Source organism: Haliotis rufescens, unplaced genomic scaffold (genome assembly GCF_023055435.1).
Source record: "Haliotis rufescens isolate VD_foot unplaced genomic scaffold, xgHalRufe1.0.p SCAF_9, whole genome shotgun sequence".
NCBI lineage: Eukaryota > Metazoa > Mollusca > Gastropoda > Lepetellida > Haliotidae > Haliotis > Haliotis rufescens.
Window position 1 is genome coordinate 5,887,152 of NW_025964383.1, and position 12,245 is coordinate 5,899,396.

At 46.3% G+C, this 12,245-nt stretch overlaps 2 protein-coding genes across 8 annotated transcripts in view; one reads left to right on the forward strand and one right to left on the reverse strand.

Moving 5' to 3' along the window:
• Nucleotides 1-7,457, forward strand: part of LOC125377478 (mucin-17-like) — a 39,574-nt gene extending 32,117 nt beyond the window's left edge. The window contains exons 2-4 of the mRNA XM_048391057.1: nucleotides 4,439-5,136; nucleotides 5,318-6,370; nucleotides 6,496-7,457. Of these exons, the coding sequence (XP_048247014.1) occupies nucleotides 4,439-5,136; nucleotides 5,318-6,370; nucleotides 6,496-7,457 (2,713 nt within the window). The remainder of the gene's footprint in view (nucleotides 1-4,438; nucleotides 5,137-5,317; nucleotides 6,371-6,495) is intronic.
• Nucleotides 1-12,245, reverse strand: part of LOC124151447 (muscleblind-like protein 2a) — a 411,834-nt gene that overhangs the window by 175,165 nt on the left and 224,424 nt on the right. The gene's annotated exons all lie outside the window — the stretch shown is intronic.

A 12,245-nucleotide genomic window follows, 5' to 3' on the forward strand; every position in this document is an offset into this window, starting at 1 on the left:
TCAAGTCAAGCCACAGAAGGTTCGCTGGGGTGGATGTGGACTGTACGATACCAGGATACCAGGATAAGTCAAGCCATTGAAGGCTTCCAGCGGTGGATGTAGACCACAGGATACCAGGATGAATCAAGCCATTGAAGGCTTCTAGCGGTGGATGTGGAATGTAGGATACCAGGATAAGTCAAGCCATTGAAGGCTTCTAGCGGTGGATGTGGACCACAGGATACCAGGATGAGTCAAGCCATTGAAGGCTTCTAGTGGTGGATGTGGAATGTAGGATACCAGGATAAGTCCAGCCATTGAAAGCTTCTAGCGGTGGATGTGGAATGTAGGATACCAGGATAAGTCAAGCCATTGAAGGCTTCTAGCGGTGGATGTGGAATGTAGGATACCAGGATAAGTCAAGCCATTGAAGGCTTCTAGCGGTGGATGTGGACCACAGGTTACCAGAATGAGTCAAGCCATTGAAGGCTTCTAGCGGTGGATGTGGACCACAGGATACTAGGATGAGTCAAGCCATTGAAGGCTTCTAGCGGTGGATGTGGAATGTAGGATACCAGGATAAGTCAAGCCATTGAAGGCTTCTAGCGGTGGATGTGGCCCACAGGTTACCAGAATGAGTCAAGCCATTGAAGGCTTCTAGCGGTGGATGTGGACCACAGGATACCAGGATGAGTCAAGCCATTGAAGGCTTCTAGCGGTGGATGTGGAATGTAGGATACCAGGATAGGTCAAGCCATTGAAGGCTTCTAGCGGTGGATGTAGACCACAGGATACCAGGATGAATCAAGCCATTGAAGGCTTCTAGCGGTGGATGTGGAATGTAGGATACCAGGATAAGTCAAGCCATTGAAGGCTTCTAGCGGTGGATGTGGACCACAGGATACCAGGATGAGTCAAGCCATTGAAGGTTCTAGCTGTGGATGTGGAATGTAGGATACCAGGATAAGTCAAGCCATTGAAGGCTTCTAGCGGTGGATGTAGGATACCAGGATAAGTCAAGCCATTGAAGGCTTCTAGCGGTGGATGTGGAATGTAGGATACCAGGATAAGTCAAGCCATTGAAGGCTTCTAGCGGTGGATGTGGACCACAGGTTACCAGAATGAGTCAAGCCATTGAAGGCTTCTAGCGGTGGATGTGGACCACAGGATACCAGGATGAGTCAAGCCATTGAAGGCTTCTAGCGGTGGATGTGGAATGTAGCATACCAGGATAAGTCAAGCCATTGAAGGCTTCTAGCGGTGGATGTGGCCCACAGGTTACCAGAATGAGTCAAGCCATTGAAGGCTTCCAGCGGTGGATGTGGACCACAGGATACCAGGATGAGTCAAGCCATTGAAGGCTTCTAGCTGTGGATGTGGAATGTAGGATACCAGGATAAGTCAAGCCATTGAAGGCTTCTAGCGGTGGATGTAGACCACAGGATACCAGGATGAATCAAGCCATTGAAGGCTTCTAGCGGTGGATGTGGAATGTAAGATACCAGGATAAGTCAAGCCATTGAAGGCTTCTAGCGGTGGATGTGGACCACAGGATACCAGGATGAGTCAAGCCATTGAAGGCTTCTAGCTGTGGGTGTGGAATGTAGGATACCAGGATAAGTCAAGCCATTGAAGGCTTCTAGCGGTGGATGTGGAATGTAGGATACCAGGATAAGTCAAGCCATTGAAGGCTTCTAGCGGTGGATGTGGAATGTAGGATACCAGGATAAGTCAAGCCATTGAAGGCTTCTAGCGGTTGATGTGGCCCACAGGTTACCAGAATGAGTCAAGCCATTGAAGGCTTCTAGCGGTGGATGTGGACCACAGGATACCAGGATGAGTCAAGCCATTGAAGGCTTCTAGCGTTGGATGTGGAATGTAGGATACCAGGATAAGTCAAGCCATTGAAGGCTTCTAGCGGTGGATGTGGCCCACAGGTTACCAGAATGAGTCAAGCCATTGAAGGCTTCTAGCTGTGGATGTGGACCACAGGATACCATGATAAGTCAAGCCATTGAAGGCTTCTAGCGGTGGATGTAGACCACAGGATACCAAGATAAGTCAAGCCATTGAAGGCTTCCAGCGGTGGATGTAGACCACAGGATACCAAGATAAGTCAAGCCATTGAAGGCTTCTAGCGGTGGATGTGGACCACAGGTTACCAGAATGAGTCAAGCCATTGAAGGCTTCTAGCGGTGGATGTGGACCACAGGATACCAGGATGAGTCAAGCCATTGAAGGCTTCTAGCGGTGGATGTGGAATGTAGGATACCAGGATAAGTCAAGCCATTGAAGGCTTCTAGCGGTGGATGTAGACCACAGGATACCAAGATAAGTCAAGCCATTGAAGGCTTCTAGCGGTGGATGTGGACCACAGGTTACCAGAATGAGTCAAGCCATTGAAGGCTTCTAGCGGTGGATGTGGACCACAGGATACCAGGATGAGTCAAGCCATTGAAGGCTTCTAGCGGTGGATGTGGAATGTAGGATACCAGGATAAGTCAAGCCATTGAAGGCTTCTAGCGGTGGATGTGGCCCACAGGTTACCAGAATGAATCAAGCCATTGAAGGCTTCTAGCGGTGGATGTGGACCACAGGATACCAGAATGAATCAAGCCATTGAAGGCTTCTAGCGGTGGATGTGGCCCACAGGTTACCAGAATGAATCAAGCCATTGAAGGCTTCTAGCGGTGGATGTGGACCACAGGATACCAGGATGAATCAAGCCATTGAAGGCTTCCAGTGATACTGTATGGCACTACCAATCTCAGAGATACCTGTGGCCACTCAACAGTTTCAGAGATACCAGTATAGCCTAACCAATCTCAGAGATACCTGGCCACTCAACAGTTTGAGAGAAACCAGTATAGCCTAACCAATCTCAGAGATACCTGTGGCCACTCAACAGTTTCAGAAAAACCAGTATAGCCTAACCAATCTCAGAGATACCTGTGGCCACTCAACAGTTTCAGAGATACTGTATTTGATGTAATATGTGAGTGAGTATAGTTTTACGCCGCTTTTAGCAATATTTATGCAATATCACGGCAGGGGACACCAGAAATGGGCTTCACACATTGTACCCATGTCGGGAATCGAAACCTGGGTCTTCGGCACAACGAGCTAACGCTTTAACCACAAGGCTACCCGATCGCCCTCGAAATAATAAGCGTAATTTGCTAATATATTGGCAAGTGATCAATCACAATAAGCACCCCTTTCAATCGATGAATTTACACAAAACTTAGTAACTTGTGTATAATACGCACTCGTGTGATATAAGCACCTGTAATTTCCTGTAAATTCCGGAAAAATAATCTCTCGTGTAACAGACTTCTCTTCAGTATCATTTCAGGCATTTCATGATCTTTCATCTTTCATCGGAAATAGAATATCAACAAATATGTATTGAATTACGCAAGTTAACCCTTCTTTGTTACACTATCTAAATGTTCATTGTATATCTAGACTTATGTTGGAAATCTACTTCAGTAATTTTATTCAAAATTTCATTCAATAATGTTTACATTAATTTCGGCAAAATTTTGTGTCCCTCCAATACTTACAACTTCCGTTTACCCCGTTCCACAGAGTCAACTCATATTTATCAATGCAACAATGATCTTAGTTTCTCCTGTGTAATTTTTGACACATTAAGATAAACAAATGTCATGGTTAACATTCAACAAGTATTTGTCACAGAAGTGACGAAATGTCCCCCGCCTGTATATACACCATAGTACCAAATATGAAGACAATCCAGCGATTACTTCTTGAGATATCGCGGCAACACCGTTTTCAAACTCCAAAAGCAGATTTACCTGCTGTGACCTTGAAAATGGGGTCAAGGTCACCAAAACCGACTGGTGTCTGCGGAGTCTGTATATACACCATAGTTCCAAATATGAAAACAATCCAGTGTTTAGTTCTTGAGATATCGCGGCAACACCGTTTTCAAACTCAAAAAGCAGATTTGCCTGCTGTGACCTTGAAAACGGGGTCAAGGTCACCAAAACCGACTGGTGTCTGCGGTGTCTGTATATACACCATAGTTCCAAATATGAAAACAATCCAGTGTTTAGTTCTTGAGATATCGCGGTAACACCGTTTTCAAACTCAAAAAGCAGATTTGCCTGCTGTGACCTTGAAAATGGGGTCAAGGTCACCAAAACCGACTGGTGTCTGCGATGTCTGTATATACACCATAGTTCCAAACATGAAGACAATCCAGTGTTTAGTTCTTGAGATATCGCGGCAACAAACAGGTGGGACGTACGGACGGACGGTCGTGAATACTATATCCCCCGCTTCGCGCTTTCGCGCGGCGGGGGATAATGAGAAAATATCTCAAAACATGAACAACTTTCCCTTAAAATAGTCTCCCCTCTCACAGACACCTGTCTCCCCTCACCAATCTCTCCTCAACGGTCTCTCAAAGATACCTGTCTCCCCTCACCAGTCTCGTTCTCCCCTCACCAGTCTCTCCTCAACAGTCTCTCACAGACATCTGTCTCCCCTCACCAGTCTCTCACAGATACCTGTCTCCCCTCACCAGTCTCTCACAGACATCTGTCTCCCCTCACCAGTCTCTCACAGACATCTGTCTCCCCTCACCAGTCTCTCACAGATACCTGTCTCTCCTCACCAGTCTCTCACAGATAGCTGTCTCCCCTCAACAGTCTCTCACAGACATCTGTCTCCCCTCACCAGTCTCTCACAGACATCTGTCTCCCCTCACCAGTCTCTCACAGATACCTGTCTCCCCTCACCAGTCTCTTACAGACATCTGTCTCCCCCTCACCACTCTCACAGACATCTGTCTCCCCTCACCAGTCTCTCACAGACATCTGTCTCTCCTCACCAGTCTCTCACAGACATCTGTCTCCCCTCACCAGTCTCTCACAGATACCTGTCTCCCCTCACCACTCTCACAGACATCTGTCTCCCCTCACCAGTCTCTCACAGATACCTGTCTCCCCTCACCAGTCTCTCACAGACAGCTGTCTCCCCTCACCAGTCTCTCACAGATACCTGTCTCCCCTCACCAGTCTCTCACAGACATCTGTCTCTCCTCACCAGACTCTCACAGACATCTGTCTCCCCTCACCAGTCTCTCACAGATACCTGTCTCTACTCACCAGTCTCTCACAGACATCTGTCTCCCCTGAACAGTCTCTCACAGATACCTGTCTCCCCTCAACAGTCTCACACAGACATCTGTCTTCCCTCACCAGTCTCTCACCAGTCTCTCACAGATACCTGTCTCCCCTCAACAATCTCTCACAGACATCTGTCTCCCCTCACTAGTCTCTCACAGACATCTGTCTCCCCTCAACAGTCTCTCACAGATACCTGTCTCTCCTCACCAGTCTCTCACAGACATCTGTCTCCCCTCACCAGTCTCTCACAGACATCTGTCTCCCCTCACCAGTCTCTCACAGACATCTGTCTCCCCTCACCAGTCTCTCACAGACATCTGTCTCCCCTCACCAGTCTCTCACAGACATCTGTCTCCCCTCACCAGTCTCTCTCACAGACACCTGTCTCTCACAGACATCTGTCTCCCCTCACCAGTCTCTCACAGACAGCTGTCTCTCCTCACCAGTCTCTCACAGACATCTGTCTCCCCTCACCAGTCTCTCACAGATACCTGTCTCTCCTCACCAGTCTCTCACAGACATCTGTCTCCCCTCAACAGTCTCTCACAGATACCTGTCTCCCCTCAACAGTCTCTCACAGACATCTGTCTCCCCTCACCAGTCTCTCACAGATACCTGTCTCCCCTCAACAGTCTCTCACAGACATCTGTCTCCCCTCACCAGTCTCTCACAGACATCTGTCTCTCCTCACCAGTCTCACACAGACATCTGTCTCTCCTCACCAGTCTCTAACAGACATCTGTCTCCCCTCACCAGTCTCTCACAGACATCTGTCTCTCCTCACCAGTCTCTCACAGACATCTGTCTCCCCTCACTAGTCTCTCACAGACATCTGTCTCCCCTCACCAGTCTCTCACAGACATCTGTCTCCCCTCACCAGTCTCTCACAGACAGCTGTCTCTCCTCACCAGTCTCTCACAGACATCTGTCTCCCCTCAAGTCTCTCACAGACATCTGTCTCCCCTCACCAGTCTCTCACAGATACCTGTCTCTCCTCACCAGTCTCTCACAGACATCTGTCTCCCCTCAACAGTCTCTCACAGATACCTGTCTCCCCTCAACAGTCTCTCACAGACATCTGTCTCCCCTCACCAGTCTCTCACAGATACCTGTCTCCCCTCACCAGTCTCTCCTCACCAGTCTCTCACAGACATCTGTCTCCCCTCACCAGTCTCTCACAGACATCTGTCTCTCCTCACCAGTCTCACACAGACATCTGTCTCTCCTCACCAGTCTCTAACAGACATCTGTCTCCCCTCACCAGTCTCTCACAGACATCTGTCTCTCCTCACCAGTCTCTCACAGACATCTGTCTCCCCTCACTAGTCTCTCACAGACATCTGTCTCCCCTCACCAGTCTCTCACAGACATCTGTCTCCCCTCACCAGTCTCTCACAGACAGCTGTCTCTCCTCACCAGTCTCTCACAGACATCTGTCTCCCCTCAAGTCTCTCACAGACATCTGTCTCCCCTCACCAGTCTCTCACAGATACCTGTCTCTCCTCACCAGTCTCTCACAGACATCTGTCTCCCCTCAACAGTCTCTCACAGATACCTGTCTCCCCTCAACAGTCTCTCACAGACAGCTGTCTCCCCTCAACAGTCTCTCACAGATACCTGTCTCCCCTCACCAGTCTCTCCTCACCAGTCTCTCACAGACATCTGTCTCCCCTCACCAGTCTCTCACAGACATCTGTCTCCCCTCAACAGTCTCTCACAGACATCTGTCTCTCCTCACCAGTCTCACACAGACATCTGTCTCTCCTCACCAGTCTCTCACAGACATCTGTCTCCCCTCACCAGTCTCTCACAGACATCTGTCTCTCCTCACCAGTCTCTCACAGACATCTGTCTCCCCTCACTAGTCTCTCACAGACATCTGTCTCCCCTCAACAGTCTCTCACAGATACCTGTCTCCCCTCAACAGTCTCTCACAGACATCTGTCTCCCCTCAACAGTCTCTCACAGACATCTGTCTCCCCTCACCAGTCTCTCACAGATACCTGTCTCCCCTCACCAGTCTCTCCTCACCAGTCTCTCACAGACATCTGTCTCCCCTCACCAGTCTCTCACAGATACCTGTCTCCCCTCACCAGTCTCTCACAGACAGCTGTCTCCCCTCAACAGTCTCTCACAGATACCTGTCTCTCCTCACCAGTCTCTCACAGACATCTGTCTCCCCTCACCAGTCTCTCACAGATACCTGTCTCCCCTCACCAGTCTCTCACAGACATCTGTCTCCCCTCGCCAGTCTCTCACAGATACCTGTCTCTCCTCACCAGTCTCTCACAGACATCTGTCTCCCCTCACCAGTCTTAAAGATACCTACCTCTGCAACAGAATTATCAATACTAACTTTGCTAAAAAGTTACACAAGTTTGGGGCAAAATTTAATTTTTTTAGTTAAAATATTGGGTGGTTGTAATGACAAAGCCTACAGAGCCTTCAGTGCTATGACCTGCACATGTTGTGACGTCTGATTTGTTCTAAGGGTGTGATTCAGTACCAAGCACAAGAAAGCCAGACTTCAACTGAGCTGCCACATCTGGTTTCATGTGCATTGTATTTCTATCAGCAAATACTTCCATGAATATCATCAATAAACACGAAATAATGCTTTGTACCCAAAGCAGTGTATTTCTGATGCTGTCAATCTTATGAGTGATATTTGTGATGAGATTGGGGCTCCGGACACAGCTGTGAACAAGTATGACAACAGTACTGTAACATCTGGCTTCTTGCTGTACACTACTCACAGGGGATGGAAGGAGGGGGGAGCAAACTTATCTAAAAATAAATTATTGAAGTAAAACAGAATTCCATTGAGCAAGCCTGCAAGTTATTCAGTTACACCCAAAGAATCCAATACATGCAAAAGTTAAGTCTTTGCCTCACATTTTCATCTTCATTGTTGAAGGGGGTCTGCAAATGTAACACAACTGGTATCATTACTTTTCATTTGGTGAGAAATATTTGAAATGTATAACAGAAAAAACGTAATGTAAATATTCAGGATAAGCATAGGTATGGCACCAGTTATACAGCAAAAACCTCATTTTCATTTGTTATGGAAAGCTGCAGGATTGCCTAGTGTTTGATTGCATGTTTTATAACAATTAATAATGTGACAGTAAGTGTTGAATGTCCTACCTGATGGTGCAGTAATTACACAGTCTTGCCAGTATCTACAAAGTGGAAGTACATTAACACAGCTTTAATGAGGCAGAGGGAGGTAATCCTCGCCACTGTGTATTGCATTTAACCCAGCACTGGTAACCACTGTAATTAGCCTGCCTGCTACCACAGGATAAACAGTCAAATTACCACCTAGTAATCACACATGTAATTGAGTTTTCATTATTGATGTGTTATGACAACGTTCATGTTGAGCCGTGTTCTGCTTCCTCATCCAGTTATACAGCCTTTGTATCTTCATTTGCCGATCACTCTGTCCATCAGCTTTACTACAGCTGCCCTGTGTATCCTACACTCTCACATACACGTCTACTACAGCAGCCCTGTGTATCCTAGCACTCATACATACACGTCTACTACAGCAGCCCTGTGTATCCTAGCCCTCACACATACACGTCTACTACAGCTGCCCTGTGTATCCTAGCACTCATACATACACGTCTACTACAGCTGCCCTGTGTATCCTAGCCCTCATAAATACACGTCTACTACAGCAGCCCTGTGTATCCTAGCCCTCACACATACACGTCTACTACAGCTGCCCTGTGTATCCTAGCCCTCATACATACACGTCTACTACAGCTGCCCTGTGTATCCTTGCCCTCATACATACACGTCTACTACAGCAGCCCTGTGTATCCTAGCCCTCACACATACACGTCTACTACAGCTGCCCTGTGTATCCTAGCACTCATACATACACGTCTACTACAGCTGCCCTGTGTATCCTAGCCCTCATAAATACACGTCTACTACAGCAGCCCTGTGTATCCTAGCCCTCACACATACACGTCTACTACAGCTGCCCTGTGTATCCTAGCCCTCATACATACACGTCTACTACAGCTGCCCTGTGTATCCTAGCCCTCATACATACACGTCTACTACAGCTGCCCTGTGTATCCTAGCCCTCATACATACATGTCTACTACAGCTGCCCTGTGTATCCTAGCCCTCATACATACACGTCTACTACAGCAGCCCTGTGTATCCTAGCCCTCATACATACACGTCTACTACAGCAGCCCTGTGTATCCTAGCCCTCACACATACATGTCTACTACAGCTGCCCTGTGTATCCTAGCCCTCATACATACACGTCTACTACAGCAGCCCTGTGTATCCTAGCCCTCATACATACACGTCTACTACAGCAGCCCTGTGTATCCTTGCCCTCACACATACATGTCTACTACAGCTGCCCTGTGTATCCTAGCCCTCATACATACACGTCTACTACAGCTGCCCTGTGTATCCTTGCCCTCACACATACATGTCTACTACAGCTGCCCTGTGTATCCTTGCCCTCACACATACACGTCTACTACAGCAGCCCTGTGTATCCTTGCCCTCACACATACATGTCTACTACAGCTGCCCTGTGTATCCTAGCCCTCACACATACACGTCTACTACAGCTGCCCTGTGTATCCTTGCCCTCACACATACATGTCTACTACAGCTGCCCTGTGTATCCTTGCCCTCACACATACATGTCTACTACAGCTGCCCTGTGTATCCTTGCCCTCACACATACATGTCTACTACAGCTGCCCTGTGTAACCTAGGTAGAGAGGCTAGATCACACATGCACGTCTCTATCAATGAGGTCATATACATGTGGCTATCAGGGTACCGGGCCTGTACCGACCTACATTTATTTGGTATTTTTTTCTTAGACCGGAAATCACATTATCATACCAGAGGTGTTCACAACTTTGTTATTAAGCGAGCTAGAGACATAGGATTTGGGTTAGTAAACCTACACATGCCTGTAAGTCACATCATAATTCAACAAATGTACATGACTTTTCAAATGATATAGCTGGAAACATTGAAACAATATTTCTGTCACCAACTCCTCTCAAAGAGTGAATAGTGTTGCATGCTTCAGTCACCAATATCCCAGCTTTATTGTGCAGCCATTATATAATCAGGTCCTGGAGTGAAAACTTGATGGGTTAACGGGACAGAGGCTGCATTAGGATGAATTTATTATTGAAATTGTCTTGTTATTTCTGTTATAGTAGATCTTATTTTGGCTACAGTTTGCGGATCCTAAACTGAAAGAATTTGAGCCTGCATCAGCTGCCACTGGTACTGGTCGGGGCAACACACCCTGCTTCTGTCTGTCTCATCAGTCATCTATTTGGGTAAACCTGACTGGTGTTTAGCCTTAGCACCTGTTCACTGATCAATGTTTAATTAAGGCTTGATTGGTTTACCTACGAAAATAAACACACTGCATTCTCAAGATTGTGTCGCCTTGGCGCCTTCTCTCTAAAGGGTCTGAAAATGTTTTCCTAAATCCTGTTCTTGTGCCAAGGTCTTTAACCTTTCAAATGATTAATTTCAGAATAAAATTTGCCTTGAAACTTTCCTGGTGTCTATTTGTTCAACCGCTACTATTGGCAATCTGAAAGTAGTTGCTGGTGTGGTTAACTGTCTACTTCAATAGTTCCATCTACATTTAAACTCATTTAGCCATCTGAAAATATTCTATTCAAACTACAGCTGCTAAATAAAGTGCTTTACAAATATACATAAGTATACAAAGTACACTCATAAAACTATGGAAACAATTCACTAGAAACATCGTAATTGATCTGTGGCTGACCTATCTTACAGAACGTACATTTTCCAACATACTCCATCCCCAGCAACTAGCGGACAGTGTTTATACTCAGTTTAGATATCCAGTGTACATTTTCTGTCAAAAATACAGTATGATCATGTCCTACCAAGACAAACATTTTTTATTTCTTTTGCAAAAACCCTGAGCAAATTATTGATGACAATGTCTACCTACCTGCACCCAGTAATGGCTTCACAGGACACTGTATATCAATTAGGGCTGTCAGCCGCCTTACCTGCTTGTTACACCAGTACCAAATTGAAGGCCCTGCATCACCTGCCTATCTCACTCACCAGCTCAACACTTCCGTACAGGTAAACCGCAGTATACATGGGTCACAGGTTAACAGCAATTCACATCATCCTAATAAACATATTCCACACATGGCCTTTCCAGTATCCTGCTTGAAAATATCTGGAAGACAATCAAGCAAGAATTCTTACAAGTTGGAGACACAATGGTCACACTGTGACAGGCCACAAAAACGTGTGCTGTTACTATTTATAGTATGGGTCGAAGTAGAGGTCATTGAAAGGTGAGCATGTAGATGGGCAGGTGAGCCTATTGCTGGACAGGAGTGGGCAGCTGACCGCAAGGTATCACCACACCTCTGTTACCTGCAGGCACTACCAGGCTCTTGAGGATATGTCATGGCAACTGTAGAAGTTCTCTTGAACATGACATATTTGTAAGGCAAGAAGCACAAGCACTGCATATTGTTAATTTGTGTACGGTGTAGAAAGCAAACATATTAAAACTACAGTTTTCTGCTGAATATACAAAATAGATTTTGCCATCACTGTTTGTCTGCAAAACATAACTACACAGTAATTATTACAATTATTTGTTTGTTTGTTTGTTGTTTAACGCCACACTCAGCAATATTCCAGCTATATGACGGCAGACTGTTAATAATTGAGACAATCCGGTAATTGACATCATGAGCATTGAGCCACACAATTGGGACACGATGACCTGGATCTTCCAGACTAGTTATTTTGAAAGAAATAATTTGTCTGAAATGAAAATACAGACTGGTGCCCCGCTGTATAAACTGGTTAGTCCCTGAACAAATTAATCTATACCACGAAAAAACCCAGGTAAAAATCAGTTTCAGGAAAATAATACAATACTGATCAGAAATTCTCTGCATATGAATCAGAAAGCATCCATGTAGTAGCCAACACTTCTGTGCCAATCTGGGTTCCTTGTTGTCTTGTTGCTTACAGAAACACTACATGGATGCTTGTTACGCAAAAATGTGCTTGACAAATTTG